Source organism: Perissodus microlepis, chromosome 23 (genome assembly GCF_051167445.1).
Source record: "Perissodus microlepis isolate ML-2025 ecotype Zambia chromosome 23, ASM5116744v1, whole genome shotgun sequence".
NCBI classification, from domain to species: Eukaryota; Metazoa; Chordata; class Actinopteri; order Cichliformes; family Cichlidae; genus Perissodus; species Perissodus microlepis.
The window spans coordinates 27,944,254-27,964,227 of NC_140482.1; the positions used below are offsets into that span (position 1 = coordinate 27,944,254).

A 19,974-nucleotide genomic window follows, 5' to 3' on the forward strand; every position below is an offset into this window, starting at 1 on the left:
GCAAAAAAGTTTTGTAATTTTGAATAACTGTGAAAAAATTTGCATTAAACTATCAACTTTCACTGGATGGAAGGCTGTAGTTGCAATTGCACATCTTTCACCACCAGGAAGGTGACCAAAGCTTCCACTTCCTACGATTCTTTCTCTGTTTGTTTATAAGATTCCACCTCTTCCTGTGGACCTCATATCATAGTTCACTGACTGTGTGGACTAACTGTGAAGCCAGTCCACAGCTACTCAGTCAGTCATAAACACAGCAACAGCATGCTACACCAGAGGACCTTCAGAAAGACCACCATCCACTGCACCCCACGGTGAGATCACTGCTCTGTTTCTCCTTTCGGTCCAGACCAGATCATACGCATTTCCTTTTTGTTTGTTTTTTTTAAACTCTTTTCACTCTTTTTAGCTTTATGTTTATATGACACAAATAAAATACATGTTTTACTGTCAGATTATGAGAATCTGACTAACACATGTACTGGAAAAAACTTTTCTATAGAACCTAAACATCCACATCCACATTTAGATGTCTCTCATTCCACACATTTGTTTTTTAAATATAGAATTTCAACAATAATCTTTAATGTTCTTGGAAAATAAATTATATTACAACAATAATAATACTAGTAATAGCATTTTTTCTCACCATGGATTAGTTATAGCCATGTAGAGATGGATGGATGGGATGAGAGTCTGTTTAATGTTAAGAGGTTCAGTTGTAATAACACCATCACATAATCATGAATAGGTAGTACCTGACCATGAGTACTGTCTTTAAAGAGGATCTGTTCTGCTCACTCTGAACCTTTTATTCTTGGACTCTCTTAGAGTAGCTTTGCACTATTCACAGTTCAAAATAATCCTTATTTTTCTTCTTCTGTGTTGATAGTCAGTGCTGTGTATCTGAGATCACCATATCAAGCACACCCCCACTCAATGACATCAAACACAGTCAAGAATAGAAAAAAAAAACTACCTGAAAATTGTAAAGTGTAAATTTAGAGCCATTTGATTACTGAGCTTCCTGCTCTGAGCAAATAACTGTGCATCTCCTGACTTTATTATCTGAAATATTGGCCCTGTTTAATGTGACTTTGATGTGTTACACATATTTAATGTATTCCTTTACTTAATTACTCACCAAGAAAGTAATTTTGTGACTTTGTGTTACTATTCATTACATTACTTTTGTGTTACTCTCTAACCAACTCTCTGGCTTGACATGCATTGTGACACATACTAACACCAGTCCCTATCCTAAAGAGCCCATACATACAATATTTCTTTTGTGTTGAAGATTTAGTACAAAGAAAAATTGAAAACCAGCCCGAAGACACTTCAAAACAATCACAACTGTGTTCTACTGTAGAAACCAGTGCTGGGAGAGAGGGAGGGCAGACTGACTGCTCATCACTGCCTGCTGAAGATCAGGCTTTGGCTGCTGGGCTGGAATTGGTATCCACTCAGCTTTAACATCACTCTGGGCTTTTCAATAGCTTTGTGTTAACATGCAGTCTGCGCAGATATTTTCAAAAGCCAGTGATGTGTTCGTTTTTGTATGTCCGGAAAACAGCGGCCTGTGTGCAAATATCTGAAGCTGTTTGTAACAAGAGTACAAATATAATCGGAATTGTATTCTGATTACTGAATTTAGTATAATAATGAGTTGCACTGCTGTCTTAACAAAAACGTAATCTATTACTTTGTAGTGCATTACACCCAACACTGGTCCCCTTTAATTTAACTGTCTTGATTTAGAACCAAATAACTAATCATCAAGGCCTAAACAGCTTAGGGCGCCCAGCAGCACAGATAGCCCAGATTGCCCCAGACTCATTGATCAGCATCTAGCAGCTGACAGATGTTTCAGGAAACATCTAGAATAATTGCTCCTTTAAAGATTAACATGGCAGACTCTCTAAGAGATATTTTTCCCATCACCTTAGTTGTTCTTTTTTCACCTCTTAGTTTGTTTCCTGTCACTCACTCTTGTTTCCCTTTGCACCAAACACCCTCTCTCTCCTAAATCCCACAATCATCATCACACACTAATTATTAGTGGGAGCAGTGAGGGGCAGTGTGGCTCCTCTGGCTGTTGTTCAGTCTGCAGTATGGGAGGCATGCTGAAGGCTGCCAGAGCTGCTCCATGCCTCATAGACATGGACCGCCTGTTGGCTCAGTCTAGAGGACTCTTATTTGATGAAGCCTTGGATATTAAATGCAAAATGTTCACCTAGCCAGGAAACTTTTTGACTGCAGCTGTGTTTGAAGGTAAGTTCAGACAATTTATCAAACTGAGACAAAGTGAACAACTGTTTGTGAAGCTACTGAGTCCTCTGGTGATATATTTGTGGATTAGGAAGGTGTTTGATTACACTGCTAAAGGTTTCAGAGGGGGTTGGGATTATTGAATATGACAGAGATGCAATCTTGGCATCAGAGCAGTTTCCACACTAAGTGAAGTTCCTCTGTCTCAGCTGTGTAAAAACTGCCTTTGTCAATCACTGATAAGAAAACAAAGAGATGCTATTCCTTTTATGACGGCTGTAAAGTCTGACGTGAAGCTTGATCATTTGAGTCGATGTTTGCGTATCAGCCCGGCTGAGGAACAATGTTTAAATTAAACACTGAAAAAAATACATAAAGGCTTTCTATAGCAGGGTGTTAAGGTATGTTTTCTGATTGGTTCAGCTAGATTATCATCACAAGTTAATGCAACCTCTATGATAGTCAAGCAAAAATGTACTTGCCTGCAATAAAATGCTAACACGGGGCTACAAACAAATCACACGCTTGCATGACTTCAGCACTGGCACCACTAAGCTTGTGTGTTTGGTACAATGCTGCTGATTGTCCTTGACAGCTCCTGTAGTCTCATTTTTCCACTCAAACACCGTCAAAAGTCACCAACTGGGTAATTAAAGGTAAAGTAATGTAAAGTGTCAAATGCAAATTCATTTTCTCTATTTTAGGACTCATTCTAGTGGGCTTCTATTATGGTGAAAATATGACATATTAACCAGGAGCTAGAGATGAGAAAAGACTTCTGATTTAAAGGTTGCTCTATATTTTAAATTAGTTATAGAGGCTGTATTAATGATTTATATTACTGATCAAATGACTCTGTTCAGTATGAAAGAGGTCACCCACAGTGACAAACCCACAGAGAATAATATTATTATTATTAATTTTCTATTCTCAGCTCTGTGGAGCTTTTTGAATCTTTCAGCAAGTCAATTGTGAATGTTTTGGGACTTTTTTTTAACCAAACCTACATTTTTCTGTCTATATATGAAGACAACACGGATTAATACAAACGTTAGCATGCAAATAATACATTTGTAGCTGTTGGTGGTCATGGCGACTATAAAGCGGCTCATACAAACTACAAATTGTACAAACGGTTGTTATATTTCTAGAAAAAATGAAGTTTTTTTTTCTTTCATAATTCAAGTTTGAGTTTGTTTGTTTGTTTTCTCCTTCTCCCTTTGTTCACCATTACTTCAAATGTGATAGGACTTCATGTCCTCATAGCTCCTGTCCACACGAGAACATAAATTTTGCTGCCTTCAGTGTCACATTTTTAAGAATTGAATATACACATGAGGAAACAAATAAAAATAAAAATATAAATATAAATTTGATATAGTCTCAAAATGTTTTCTCCATATTTGGACTGAATGATGCCACCACAGAGCTACTGTAAAGTGTAGCTGTTAATTTAATTACATGCAGCAAAATGACTTTCCAGCAGTCTGGATCATTCCATTAATGTTACCTCGCCGTGAGGAGCCGCGGAGTCTGGTTCTCAGCCATTAACACCAGCTGTCTGCACTGTTCTATTAGCAGTCATTGTAACAGTCACAACAAAATATGTGCCAGATGAAGCATCTTTAATCCAGTCTACAGTAAATCAAACTGCTTTACCATCTCTTTCACTTTTTCACCTACAGGATGAGAAAAACAGTGAATGTTCATATTATCATGTGGTTTATTGTTTGTTTATATTCTCCTGAGAACCAACCCATTCATTTATGTCCTCTGTAATAAACATTTGTTTTTGGTCTATATCTTTTGACTTATTTGAGCTATCCTAATAAGTCCTGATGGACTAAATAGAGGACATCCTGGTCTTTCCATTGATATCTCATGTGTTTGGGTGGCCTCTTTTAGCTCCATAGAGAAAGGAAATCGCAAATAACATTCAATGGGAAGATTAATTTTTCCTCGATTATCAGGATATGAAGTTATGAACTTGCAATTTTATCTTACAAATCTCACCGGACTATTATTACCTAGGATCATCAGATCTACTAATTTATAATAATTGCTCGGATGACCTGTGAATATCATCACACATGTGTTTACTGTTTATAAAGACCACATATTACCTCCCTTATTATACCAAAAACAGGAGATCCTGCAGTGGCTATTAGTCCCAAATGACAAATAGTAACCTGGTGATTTGAGGTTGTTTTTTGTTTTCTCTGCTCACGTTTTCTGCCTCTCTCCAACTCAAGGTTTAGAGAAGGCTGTGTTTCTTTATAAAAATCGTGACTCACATCTCTACACACCACAGGGACCCATTCAAACAAATGGAAAGCTCCATTTCCATTATAAGAGTAAAATCTTAAAGCATGATGAGACGGATGAGATGGATGGCAGCATGCATTAAGGAACATTTTAATGTCTTTCAAGTGACTCAACAGTTATTATCTGGCAGCCTATTAGTAACATGAGATGTCTAGCTGAGTGTACCAGACACTTTCAAAATTTCAAATTCAGAGAGATTTTTCAGCAAATTGGATTAAAATGTGCATAGCATGAAACACAGATATGGGTCAGGAATGGAGGTTTCTTTTTCACAGGAATGGTCTCTGATGCCTTGCAAATAGGGCGTTATGCAAAGCCAAATTGAGCTATGGACCAGTATCCACCATTGAAGTCAACCAATATTGTCCATTTCACCTAGTTCTTGATTTAAAGGGAAATTCAATGAAAGTTTCCACTGAAAAAAGTTTTTAGACTTAAGACTAGACTTAATCCATGTCTGGGAAACCGAAGATTGTGGACTACCTTCCACTGGAGGAGGTCGCCTGAGAGCTACATATGTTTGAAGCATTTTTTCTGTTTACTTGTCAGCCAGTTATGTAATAGCCAACCGCTGATTTCTAATACGTACCTTGCTGTAATCTCGTTTGCGCTACATTGCTTTGCTTCCCTCCCTGAGCCTGGTCCTGTGTCTTCCTGTTAAATGGGAGTTCTTCCTTCCCACTGTCACACGTCTTTGTCAGGTCTTCACAGCTGGTTAATTTCTTCTTGTTTTATTACACATCTAAGGCTAAATAAACAACTGTTACATGGATAAAATTTTGGTTGCTGGCTACTGCATTTGTGCCTTCAAGTAAACAACCTACACTTGTTTAACCAATCACATTGCACCTCCATTTTTAAAGTCAAGGGGAAAAGACCCTGTAAACAGAGTTGTAAGAACTACAATGATCCTCAGTTCCTGCAATTATGAAACAAACAAGGGATTACTACTTCTAGCAGTTACTATAAAAGTGAAACATTTGAAATTCAATGTACCCTTTGATGTAAGCCTTATTGCTAAAGCACATGCCACATAACTGTAATGCCCCTGGTCTACTTCCAAATAGGAAGATGAATGCCACCATAGCTTCTCTTGCCTCATGTTTCATATCTGCCTTCTAAATGACGAGGGTCAGTTAAACGGAAAAAAAGACAAATAGATAATGTTCAAAAAGATATGCATCAATGTAGAATGATTTCAACCTAGGTGAAAAAAATCCTGTCACAATAACCATTTAGCATAAATGACCTTGCCATAAACAATTAGTTGCTTTTGGAGACAACGTGGCCATCCACCTGGGCTTTACATCACAAGCACATCTTTACTGTTTAGTCCTCTTTTATTAGTTCTTTCAGTCACATTACGTATTTTACAAGCTATAGAGTGCAGAATTTCAATTCTAAACAAAGCTGAACAGCTGTGTTATGCTTTCACGGTCTGCTCAGCAGCCACTCAGAAAAAAGACAACTGCAGATTACACACACTGAACAGATGCCATCCGAATAACCTTCCAGAAACAGACCCATGACATCACTGCTGAGACACACCCTCAGTGGCGACATAAATCTGTTTTCATGGTCGCTCTGTGGTGACAGAAAGCGAGTGCACATTACAGAAACCATTAAATTTAAGAGTGAAGAAGTGATTTAGGGGTTTTGTGTGTGTGTGTGTGTGTGTGTACGTGTAGGCATGCCTCTGTGTCTAACCCTGTCACAGAGAATGGCAGCACCTGTGGTATCGCTATACCACCTGACGCTCCTGCCTTCCAGGAACACCGAGAGGTTTAAGTTGTCAAAGAGAGACAAGTGCTTAGGTTATGACCTGCTTGAGATGAAGCCAGCATGTGTAGGCGTGTGTGTGCATCATGTACATGAGGACAGTAATATGTAGGCACCAAGTCCGAGCATGTGTTCATGGCAGTATTTTTGACCACATAAGACTACATTCCTCTGGTGGACATGCTGACCATGACCTTTTTAACAGAGTAGTGGAAAAATAACAATGAGTTTCTGCTTTTTATAATATACAGATTTTTAGGATTACCTAAAACCAACTGCCATCAGATTAAATTCACAATGCACATGATACTAATACATGACCCATGGATACAGTGCAATAGCTGAGAACACCTCAGCCATAGTTTTTATTTTGCAAATACTACTTTTAGTCTAGTTCTATACATGTGTAATAACATCTTAACCTATTGATTTATTTTATTTTATTTGGCTGCACTTTATTTAAAAAAAACAACTATCCTGTTTTATTGTGATGTTCTTGTTTGTCTTTGTGCACAGAATTTTATTCAGCCATGCATCTGTAAAGAAATCTGAATATGATCCTGACTCAACCTCATGGAAAACAGCTCTGGCATTCAACAGTTTTGGTTCTGTTTCCATAATTTAATACTTGTCGTGCTTTAAATATTTGGTAAAATAATGTGATAAATACTAAAAATATATACAAAGCTATACACGGACATACATATGCAAAGCTGTTGTTTCAAATATCTGTCACTTAAAGGTCAAACTCAGAGCATGTCACATGCTCACACTCTGTGTGGTGCCAGACATTAGATGAGGGCAGTATAGAAAAAACAGCATTAAGAAAATTATGAAGGAAATCAGTCAGTTACAATACTGTATAAGATTGAAAAAAAGCACTAGAATAATTGAATCAAAAATAACATAATAAAAACTCTAAAAACAAATACGATGCAGTAAGTTTTATAATTTAAGCATTTCATTTCCAGTTTGGTCGTCAGTGGTTTCTATAGTCTAGTATTGCTTGCAGCATAATTTTCTCCAGGTTTCTATTCTTACAAAGTTCTATTCATTGTTTTCATATAAAATTTTTTTTTTTATAATATTAACATAAATTTTCCCACTCTCCGAAGCACCTTGGGCTGGAATACAGACTGCATAAAAAACATTGACAGAGCCACCATGACAGCGCCCACTAGTCTGTGAAGTGCTTGTGTGAAGCCTCAAGCTGAGCATAGTGTCATCAGCATGTTTCAAAGCCAGGAAAGATGAGTGAGACGTATATTTGACTAAGAAATAGAAGATGCTCCACACTCCTAAGGTATCAACCATAATTCAATTAAATTCAGTTCATTTTTATTTTATTTATATAACGCCAAATCACAACAACAGTTGCCTCAAGGCGCTTTATATATTGTAAGTTAGATCCTACAATAATACATACAGAGAACAACCCAACAATCATATGACCCCCTATGAGCAAGCATTTTGGGGACAGTGGGAAGGAAAAACTTCCTTTTAACAGGAAGAAACCTCCGGCAGGACCAGGCTCAGGGAGGGGTTGAGGGTTGAGAGAAGGAAGACGGGATAGAAGACATGCTGCGGAAGACAGACGGAGATTAATAACAAGTACGATTCAGTGCAGAGAGGTCTATTAACACATAGTAAGTGAGAAAAGTGACTGAAGAAGAAATACTCAATGCATTGTGGGAATTATTTACCAGAATTACAGAGCATTTGGAGATGGATGTTAATCTTGCTGTAGATTTTTATACAGTTAGACAACTCTTTGTAACCTACAGCTGGTCATTAGAAAGAATACAAGTTAAAGCCAATTCCACAATGTCTTTGTTTCAGAGGAGCCATAATATACTAAGAATGAGAACTAATTGTAAAATTGTTTCTAGTTAAACCCAGTGGCCTTGTGCTTTCATTTCTGAAAGCTGCACTAACCTTTCCATTAGAACAAAAATATATCTAAAATGTTGATAGGCCTAGCAGCACTCAACACAACAGAGCAAAAGAAAGCTCAACAACATGGCCAGTTAAATGGGATATTGATGTTTAGCAGCAGGATTGCCATAAAACAGGCACAAAGACAGTATAAACTATACGCAACACCAAGACCAAACCAATTTGCTATAATATGCAACCAAAAAGTGTGACTGAAAAATAAAATTCAAACTGTTTCCTCCAAATTGTTATCCATTCTGCATTCCCCAGTTGGCACTAAAGCTTCAGTTCCCGCATCATAAATCAGGTCCATCAGGGCAAAGTCAGTCAGTGTTCTGTCAGTCATACTCCTGAGATATGTAGCTAAGCATCATAAAGTGCTGACAGAGTCCTAAGCACTAGCAGTAGATGGTATTAAAGGCAGCCATCATGGTTTATGCTCCAACATCATGATTCTTGCAGTACAGCGTTTGCAGATTTTCAGCAGGATCTTCACTGCTTAGAATGATTCGCTCTCTGTTTTTGAAAACCTAAAAAAAAAAATAAAAACTGCTTTAATGTGCTCATTTCAAAATCCAACATGACCAAAGTCGCACCAGAAGCCATGACTTAGAGACTTGACAGTGCCCCTCCCTTCCATGCAGCACGGACACCTCCCACAACCACCCTAAAACATGCAGATGAGGATGATGTAAGCTCAGTGACTGAGATTTGACCCATCAGACAGAGCAGCAGTCAAAAACAGAGCCACGAGGCTTTGTTCGCCCCAGACACAGAGAAGGGGGGGTCAGAATTTCGATGGATCACCGTTGACAGTTTGCTGTTTTTTATTTTTAGAACAATCGATCAGAAAATTACATTAATGACAATTTGAAAACAGCAACAGGAGCTTTATGTATGAGAAAATTATTTAACTATATTCTTCTTGTTGGGCTTTACTGAGAAATTAAAGCACTGCTGAGGCTTTCTGTAAGGCATCAGTCATAGAATTAAATGGCAGCAGTCTTTAGATAAAGAGCTAAATTATCCAATGGGTGAAGGTGTTGTGAAGCATAAGGTGACATGGTAGGGGACAACTGCTCTGACAGTCTGACCATTGACTTTTATCCAACACCGCCATCAGAAATCAGGTGAGCTCTGTTTCATCATCACTGCTCAGGTGGGAGCCATAAAATCTTAGCAATGCATCCTCTTCTCTAGATTTAGTATTTTCATTTAAACCACCATCAGTATGGAACTATTTGTTACAATATAGCATATTTGTCTGTGTTAGTCCTGGGATACTAAACTCAAGTAAAAGTATTGTTACTTTATTTGCATTTTCAAGGAAAAGCTGAATTAAAAATAGACAAATATTTACACATTAAATGTCAGCCAGTTATTTTATATCAGATGGCTCTCATCTTCTCTGCCACAGATAGAGACATATACGTTACCACCTCATACCACAATATGTGAATTTATTTGTTATTAATTATTAAGCCCTTTTTATATTATATTTACACTTTCTTCAAAGAAGTTCTTAAATTTTATATTAATTTCACTTCTTCTATATAAGTTTTACCTGATTAAGCTATTTTGCCTTGTTATAGTGTATTTATTTTATTAAGCGTTTACTGTTTTAAAGCTCTGTTAAGAGCTGTGTTTAATGCTGTGAAACAGCAAGATAAAGGAAGTATATCTTACCTTAAAGCTATAAGAAGAAGGATAATTACATAGTAATAAAATAAAAGAATACCATTTATAAATACTGTCATAGAAATATATTTATTTATGGTAAGTGATTTTTATTTTTTATTATTTCTTTTTCATCATCTTTTTTCCCCACTGCTGATACTGTTAATATAATATAATAATATTGGGACTGTACTTACATAGTAAGTTATTTATTTGCTCAGGTTAGGTGAACAAAGCAGGAAAACATACTAAATGTGCAGAACTGAATATGTTTGTACCTTTTTATATTAATTATAACAAAAAAGTAATTATTTCCTTATTAATAGAATGAGATGAATTGATACATTTTGCATTTACAAAGTCATTCTTTGAAAAAGAAATGCAGTCTTCTGTTATATTGTGGTATTGCTTGCCTCAAAATAGTCCATGCCCATTTCAAGCAAATACCTATTTAAACAGAGCCTTGAGCTCTAACAGAGACTCTGTACTTGAGCATGTTCAGCAATACCACTGTAGTATAATGAAACACCAGCCTTACTCACAGGTCTTGAAAGAGTGATACTATTAGAACAAGTTTTTCCTTCCTTCCTGAGAGATTTACAGATTCACATTCACTTGAAGATGACTCTTGCCCAGCATCGAGCCAGGCACTTGTGTGATATTTAAAGATACCACTAATAGTACCAATTTATCTTAATAGAGCACTTTGCTCTCAGAGTGCAGACTTACTTGTTGTTCCTAGGCTTCTTGTCTTTTTCATGTGTTAATAAGCCACCATTGCACATCATTACTTTTTGTCTACTCTCTTTTGTAGTTGTTCTGTTTGTTCTTTGCGGCCAAAATCCACCTTGTTTGGCCTGGAGCTTTTAATCATGAAGCCATGTTGACTTACAGTCCTTTGTGTTTTGTCTGGAATAATACCTCAGTCTTCAGGTTGGAAACCTCTGATTTAGGCCGTGGTTCACATTTCAGTCATAAAACGGGATTCTTTGCTTCCAGTGTTGACATTTCCCACCACTGATCGTCTTATCGTCAGAGTAGACTTCAGTGAAGGTAAAGTGTCGCTAAGCTGCCACTAAGAGCCCCACAGTGCTGTGCTAAAAAGCTGGTCTGTAACTGTTCACCTCAACCAACTGTACAACACACACCTACAAGATAAGTAAATATTGAGACTCAGGCACCCATGGTTTATCAGCCATTGCCCGATTTTTTAACAGACTGTGTGCACTGGCGTGAATGTGAATGTAATGAAGCATACTTTAGTCAATATTAAGCGCTGTCATGTTGACCACTTCTGTTTAAGTAGACAGGTGCAAACAGCAGATTTGCTTCTCTGCTTGTTCTCGTCTCTGAAACAATTTTTGTATAGAAATTAAAAAACACAAGATGAACATGAACCTCTTTAGTTTTATTTTTTTTCTGCTTCTGCCCTAAGAGCTCACAGAAAACTTAAAAAAAATGTTATAGTGCTCTATAAGGTTGTTTTTGAATCTTTTTGTGGACCGCATCCTGTTTTTCTGTAGCTAAGGCTTACCATCTGACATGTATTATGATTTAGGACCCAAATGCAGGCTGGGCTAACAAAAGGTGAGCCTTTTATTCACACTGAATCCAGAGTCCAAACCAAGACCAAAGGCTAAGTCCAAAATGCCAACAAACAGAAATCCAAAAATATCAGGGAACCACAAGGAACACATGCTCTGACAAAGAACGAAGACAAGGGCAGGCTAGACACTCTGAGTGACTAAGCATAGAGCAACTAACAGACACAGACTTATTGACATAACCAATAAATCAAAATACAAGGAACCCAATAGAATAACCATAGGTACTAACAGAAACTAGAATATTAAAATATCAACAAACTCATGATAGTACAATAATTATTGAAATACAAAGAAATCAAGGGAAACCACATTTAAATCAGAACACTATAAAGGGCAACATAACTGAGGCCGGGGTACAAAGAAACAACCCAAACCAAAAGCCTTTACTTTATATTTATAGAAACCAGGAAAACTCCAATAACAAACAGATCGACCGTGACACCAGAGGTTTGCAGCTTGTGGTGAATCCTCTGTGGTTTTGGTCATGAAGTCTTCAGATGTTTGTGAACATCCTGGAGAGATCATGTCCTTGACTTGCTGTGCATTCTTACAGAGCTTTTCAGTCAACCTATTAATGGTTTGCAAATGTTTGTCTGTATTTCTGCTCTCTATCTCATCTCCTGGGCACACCTCTTACTTGGATCACATCTTCTAAACTATAAAATGGTGCTATAACTTATAAAATAACACTAGCATTTACATAATATAATGTTTCTTTCTGGTTCAGGTGAGAATGGTGTCTGACCTTGGTGACGTCAGCTTTTACGGACAGTGTGGTGTCTATTTGTGCAGGAGGTCTTAAACTGCACAGGAATGAGTGCAATGTGGAGTGGGCAGTGTGTGACCGTGGAGTTTTTCCATTAATTTACAGACATAAGTGTCCAAATAGCTGACAAATATAACACTCGAAGACAACACATGGCACCCTGCGTAGGCATGCAGTCAGTCAACACGTTCATTACTCATAAATCAGACCCACATATGTTCTCAGTTGAGTCACGTGCACAGACACAATGTAAGTGCCATTCATACTATATTAGCTTACAGTGTAAAAAGAAACTGCAGGCGAACTGATGAATTTAATGCAATCTTGCATGTCCTTGTCAGGTATTAGCAATAAAAAATATTGTTTTAACACTAGCACAACTGATGTTAAAAGATCTGTAAAAATATTTTAAAAATGTGACCCTGGACACACCTACTGTGTGAATAATAAGTCTCATAAGTCTTACAGTAATAAGTCAACACAGAGTTTTGGTTTCATGGGGCACAAATCCCAGTCTCCTGCATGAAAATCCTGCATTAAACATCCTCCCTGCATGGATGTTGTTGCCATGAAGGCAAACCTTTACCTTTTACTGTCCTAGAACATCACACGCTACACACATATACCTTTCAGAGCAAGCTTGAAACTCTTATTAATGACTGATGAATAAACTTGGGTGTGTCAGCAATTAATGTAACTGGGTCTGTAGCTGTAAACAGCTGGGGTTGCTCTCACCTACTGATGTTTGCTGCAGTACAGTAATGCATTGGAAACATAGTATTCAAGACATGTTTTGTCTCTAAAGACTGCCTCGTGATAGGATCACACCAACTTTGATATTAGTGACTTTTCAACTAAAATAAGCCCATCTTCAGCTTCATCTTCATGTTAAAGCCAGCTACATTCCTATAAGGCTTTGTGACTATAGTATGAATGGTTGAGGTATGATTGCACTAACAAAATGTGTCAATGGTAGCCTGTAGTTCTGCACCAGAACATCTATGTGAAACAATAAAGTGGAACATTAGAGTTACTAATCCTTTGCTACTGAGTGTCGAACTGTTCATAGTTCTCCTATGATGTCGACAGAAATGCAGAGTTGTTTCAACACACATTATTACAGTATTTTCATGTATACATAGCAGCCTCCTAGTTTAATTGTTTCTGGCGATTAAGGACCCTGGAATGCACTTCATATGTTTTTGCTTACTTCCAACTTTTTGATTTTAAATATATTATCTCCCCCTGGTCGTACTGCAGCGTGAAATAAACACGGTGGTCTGGCGTGTCTATTACGTGTTTTGCTGTGAGACTGGGTTGGATTGGAACTAGAGAAGAGTAATTAGCTAGGACAAATCCTAGTACACACCCACCTTCTGTTCACAGACAGGCAAACACCCACTAATGTAATGACAAACACATTTGTGGTAGTTCCTACTTTCAAATGTGTGATGATGCGCACAATACAGTATCAGCCACACTTTCACAGCTGGTAAGAATCTAAGTATTGTTTCTTTCTTTTTTAAATGTGTGCATTCAACACCAACAGATCAATCTAGAAGTACCTTCTGAAGCTGACCAGAAAACTGTCAAGACAACAGAAATTATATCTTGCAGGGTGTGTTGGTTCTTAAATGCTACTTTTTGTATGTTTCACAGCTGGGTCAGCACATCTGGCAGCAGCTGTGGACTACAATTTGAGCGTTCCTCAGAAAGAATGTTTCTGTGGGCAGGAAGTAAAGCAACAGATGGAAGATCTGATCGCAGGTGTGATATATATATATATATATATATATATATATATATATATATATATATATATATATATTTTTTTTTTTTTTTAAATTCAGTCTTGCTTATTATTATAATTATAATTAGGAGGAGATGCTTCATCAATATTCACCTTTTTTAGATCCATCTACCAGAAGATTCGTGAATATGAGGTCCTGGACAGGAGGAAGACAGTGACAGCTCTGAGGGCAGGAGAGGACAGAGCCATCCTGCTGGGCCTCAGCATGGTCTTCTTCTCCATCATGATGTACTTTGTTGTGGGAATCACCATCCTGCGCTCTTATTCTGACAGGTAATAGGCTGAATTAATTTCAGTAATATTTAAGAAAGGTCTTGTGAATAATAAGTTTCCTTGGAAACTTTCTGCTGCATATCCTCATAACATCAAGTGGAGTCTTTGTCTTTTTCTCCAGCGTGTGGACCGATGAGACAAGCTGCACTATTGTCAACTCCACTATAGTTTGGGATGTGAACTGTTCATACAGCTGTGGAACAGAGTGCTGGAAGAGGTCTCGTTACCCTTGTCTCCAGGTGTACGTCAGCCTTAACTCATCTGGAAAAGTGGTACGACTGTTCCATAACGAGGAGACGCAGGACAACAACCCTGAGGTACTCAGTAATTGCTGGCATCTTTGGTGTGCACTTTTCCATCCAAACAGCACACAGCAAAAATGAGAGAACAGCAGTACACTTTACACTAATAGCATAATCTAAAAGAGTTACCAAACACAGCTGTTACTTTCACTCTTCTTCTATCCTGTCGTTCAGTGCTTCTACATCCCAAAGTGCCGTAAGGACTACGCAGCCATGCAGGTCTTGGTTCAGAACATTTCTGAGCGTCTTCGGTCTCAGCACACACTTCAGTGTTTCGTGGACCGCACAGACAAAACAGACAGCGCCATCCTGACACAAATCTACAGTCAGATCGCTGTCTTCCACTCCCTCTTCTGGCCCACCTGCACTTTGATTGGAGGAAGCGTCATCATTGCCATGGTGAAGTTGACTCAGTACCTGTCCGTCGTGTGCGATAGACTGAGCCGCATCAAGAGGTGAAGGGTTTCGAGGCTACAAAGACAAGGGGCAATAAGTAGAGTCATGGTGTCAAGACTGAAACACAAAAAGGCTGAGATGTGGTTTGTCTGTGGCAGCTGACACGCTATGACTCGAACATTTTCTGACAATCACAAAGAAGCGTTTCTCTTTGTTATTATGCTTGACTCCAGTGGAGCCTGTGGGTAAATCACAGGATTTTTACTTATGTCACTTGTTACATACATATTTAAGTGCCTGTTCTGCTTTATATGTCTATTCGTTAAATATTTTAGCAAATACTCTTATTAGCCTTTTTGCTAAGAGCTGGATGAGAAGGTCGCTGTAGTGCCAAAGCAACTGAAACAGCTACCCAAGTTTCAGAAAAGTGTAGATTAACCCTCCTGCCAGTTGCTTTTTAAATTTGTAATTGTCTTTATGGAAACGTAGCATAAACATCTTAGCTTAAAAACTAGCATACAGACATAGCATAGTCCCTAGTCATTAGGGGTGTCAAAAATTCATAGGCTGCATCCTCCTGAGGACCCAGCCTTCGCGGTCTATGTGGGCCGGGTCCTCCGAAGGCCGGGTAGGCCGGAAGTGAGCGGTTGTGAATTGAACGGTCTAGCCTTCAGTTTTGCGTCACTAGCTGTCTTGGTGGAGTTTAATAAACTCGGCTGTCTTCTCCTTTCTACCTAAAATATAACAGGACACTGGCGTGAATTCTCAATCATCACACACTAATGTTTAATCGGTTTTCTGTTTGACTGATTTATTCAGCTGTGTGAAAACTATAACTTTAATCTCAGCCAAACCGATTTACTCAGGAACAAATAAAACACTGAAAAAAGCCAAACAATAAAATTTTTAAGTTATCTAAGTGACTTATATATCATGTTTAACCTGAATAGCAAAAGACAGCGGGGATCTGAAAACGATGTTTATCGCCAGCTCTAGTGAGCAGTGACCCCCGGCTAGCTATTGAGCTGGTGGGTAACAGATGTCTCCGAAAACGAAGGAGCACTTTTGCAAATATGAGATATCTTGATAAACCGAGCAGATATCTGAAGTTTACACAGCTACATTCTCACCTGAAAATATCTTAAAAGTTTATTTTGTGACCCAGAACGAGTAATAAGAGTAATATTAAAACTAAGTAGCTGCCGCCATTGTCGGAAACTGGAATTGGCTGGGCCGCGCTATGAATTCTGGGATATGGTGGGTCACGAAGGATATCCCGACTCATCTTTCAAATTCAGGGAAAAGGAGGACGCATTTGTCAGCTGCATTCGGAGGAGTCTATGAATTTGGACAGCCTTCCTTGCGTCACTGTGATGTAATCGGCCTACAAATGCGGCCTCAGGAGGATGCAGCCTATGAATTTGGAAACCCTCGTAGTCATGTAACAGATAAAACAGCAGCTTTAAAGACAATAAGCTGACATAGGTTTTTTAAAAAAATAGTTTTTAAAATGATTGTTAGTAGTATTTATAATGCGAGCTTTTTCCTATCTTTACCCTAGCATAAGAAACTACTGGTTACAGCTTCATTGTTAGCATAGGCTAAAGACATAGTAGCATTTTATGTTATTCAAACTGAGATTTATTTGACCAAAAAGTCAAACTATTTCCTTAAGAACAGATTAGTTCTTAAACTTTAGCTTAGTATCAAACATTTTTATTTAAATTATTGTGGTTTCCATATATCAAAGGCTGCAAATGCTTAACCGGTCTTGTCTCTTAGAAGTAGGTTTTTAAACTGACTGGAAATCATGTTGGGGTTTGGTGAAGTGACTGCTGCCTGAAATCTCACAATCTTATTTTTTTGGCTTTAGGGGTATAACGTGGCATAAGATAATATAATAATCTCACAGCTCTTATAGCTCCCTCAGTCAGCTGATGACTCTGAAACCACTTCAAGTCTTTGGTATTTTACAATTTTTGCAGATTTTGAGTCTGATGTTCATTTATTCACAGCTGAGGAGTAACAAATATGTCAGAATTTCTGGGTTTGCAGAATGTTTGTCTTTTAAAAATCTACTTTTAGCAAACAATCAAACCCTGACAATCATTTTTTAAAGCCACACTTATGTAAAACCAGAATTCTTTCTGCACAATAAGTCAGGTATTTTGCAAGTTATATAGTCTCTCTGAGAGATTTTGTTTTTTCCTTTTTCATATCAGGTTGAACTGATTCAGCTATACAGTGTTAAGTAAAGTGAGTTTTGAAATGTGTTTTTAATGATTCTGTGGGAGGAAAGATGAGAAATGGTCGTTAAACTAAAATAAACTGAAAACAGCTGGAATTAAGAGGAATGATGGTAAACAGAAAGGTTATCAATTAACCTTTTCATCAACCATTAACCGAACATTTTTTATCTATTTTAAATCACCGAGCTTGCTTACCAAGTACAGCACATTAATCTCACTCTTTTTGACTTTAGAGCAAAGGATAAATTGGTGGTAATCCTTTACAGCCTCCTAATTAGGACTGCTGGGCTTAATATAGAGGAGTCACAGCTTCACATGTTATACTACAAACAACTTGGTTTTACATTTTCTTTCTAACATTTTGTTGCATAAATGATTGTACTACCAAATAAACACAAGTTGCCTGTCAAAAAGAAGTGGTGACTGTTTAATAAAGATTGTTATTTATTCATTTATTTTGGTCACTGTATCCACATATATGAGCCATAGGGCCTTTATAAAACCGTCAGTTCAAACCACTTATTACACCTAAATATTTGACATTTGTTTACTGTGTTAATTATAACATTAAGATGACACCTTATAACAGTTTCATAGGCCCTGTTTAAGTCTGGATCCCATTCACCATCACAGATCACTGTATCCAATGCAAATATAATCAGTATATGAAAGTGTGCTGATTAAGTACATGAAAAAACGTAGTACACACCTCCATAATACTCTGAAAATGTCAATAATTGCAGTAATATCATCTTATATGTGTTTTCCATTTTTAGGTTGCAGATAAACTGATTGTACATGTAATTGAAGTTCAGGCTTCAGACAGCTCCAAACACCCATTTTTCAGGCACAGAACACTAGTTCAGAAAACAGAAGCCACGCCCACCAACAGCACCCACAGCCATCTGTTTGGGGAGGGCTTCCAATCAGAAGAGAGTTGATTAAAGGTAGAGTAAAAGGATAAACTGTGAGGGGAAAAAACTGTGAATGATGCAAAGTCACTACAGAAGAGTCCAAGAACAAAAATATAGAGCTGGATATTTTTACAGGTGTTAATGTCATGCAACAAGCAGATATGAGCTTCTAAATTGGCCTAAAAGTAATTTGTATAAAACAGCATTTCAGGTGTTGTGGAAAATTTAACAATAACCTGCAACACAACCAGTGAGCTTGATTTGAAGTGGGTTTAATAAACACACTGCAATGTAGAGAGAGCTTCCCAGTGAAACACTTGGACCATCTCTGAATTGTGGCCGCCGCCCTTACATCTTATATACAGACACAGACAAAGAACATTCCACAAACTCTTATATGTTGGCCCCTCTCAGGGGGGGGGGGGAGAGAATTATGACGTTGTTTTCTGCTTGGCCGTCACCTAAGGATTTACATCCCCGATAAGGAGAAGGAGTCCCACTATCTGTTCAATATCTCCCATTACAATGGCCTCACTGTGTTAACATTCCACATGCATGCAAACTAGTGACAGGAGTGCTCTTACTACAGTAAAGTGAGAAAGTGATATTACTATAACTAATGTGATATGATTAAATATGTGATTAATACATGAGAAAAGAAATCTTTCACCACACTGGTAAACCCAGTATGAAGGCCATTGAAAAAAGTTGACATTTATGGATGTTGCACACTTGCAAACCCACAAAACAACAAGAATATACACTTAGTCTTTTTCAGATATTATGAAGTGGACTGTAGAGAGCAATTTAGAATTAGCTGCACATTTTGTGGTCACATGAAAACACTGTATCTCTCCGGATCAGACGGGCCCTGGAAGTGAGGATTATTGTCGACCGCCATCTCATAGTGAAACATGGAGGCGCAAAAGATGTAGAAGATTTCTGCTATGTAAATAGCAGAAATAGCAGCTGAGAGGGAAGCTGGAGGGAGCCGGAGTAGGCAAACAGCTGACTGCATGGACCGTCGACTACCTTACCAACAGACCACAGTATGTGAGGCTCCATGACTGTGTGTCCGAGATGGTAATCTGCAGCACGGGGGCACCACAGGGCACGGTTTTCTCACCATTCCTGTTCAGCCTTTACACTTCAGACTTCAGTTATAATTCGGACGATTGCCATATACAGAAGTTCTCAGATGATACAGCCATCATTGGATGCGTATCAGATGGCAATGATCAGGAATACAGGGGGGTCATCAGTGACTTTGTTGGCTGGTGTGAGCAAGTCACCCCCCACAACACCGGTGAACATCCAAGGAAAAGACATCGAGATAGTGGACTCTTACAAGTACCTGGGTGTTCACCTCAACAATAAACTGGACTGGACTACAAATACAGACATCCTGTATAAGAAGGGCCAGAGTCGACTCCACCTGCTGAGGAGACTGAGGTCCTTCAGAGTCTGCAGGACTCTATTAAGGACATTCTATGACACTGTGGTAGCATCTGCCCTTTTCTATGCAGTGACCTGCTGAGGGAGTGGATGCACAGACAGGGACAGGAGCAGGATTGACAAACTGGTGTGGAGGTCTAGCTCTGTGCTGGGATGTCCTCTGGAGTCTGTGGAGGTGGTTGGCGAGAGGAGGATGTTAATAAAGCTGACATCCA

The 19,974-nt window shown here is 38.3% G+C and overlaps 1 protein-coding gene across 2 annotated transcripts; it reads left to right on the forward strand.

Moving 5' to 3' along the window:
- Window positions 1-236: 236 nt before the first annotated feature.
- s100p (S100 calcium binding protein P) lies at window positions 237-17,788 on the forward strand. 2 transcript variants are annotated; one of them, XM_084920948.1, is made up of 5 exons: window positions 237-314; window positions 14,020-14,127; window positions 14,273-14,443; window positions 14,565-14,760; window positions 14,920-17,788. In XM_084920948.1, exons 1-5 carry the CDS (start codon window positions 265-267, stop codon window positions 15,202-15,204), a joined length of 810 nt encoding a protein of 269 aa, XP_084777074.1. In that variant the 5' UTR covers window positions 237-264; the 3' UTR covers window positions 15,205-17,788. The 2 variants fall into 2 exon arrangements, with proteins under 2 accessions (XP_084777074.1, XP_084777075.1); XM_084920949.1 differs by lacking the exon at window positions 237-314 and adding an exon at window positions 1,827-2,274.
- Window positions 17,789-19,974: the final 2,186 nt, after the last annotated feature.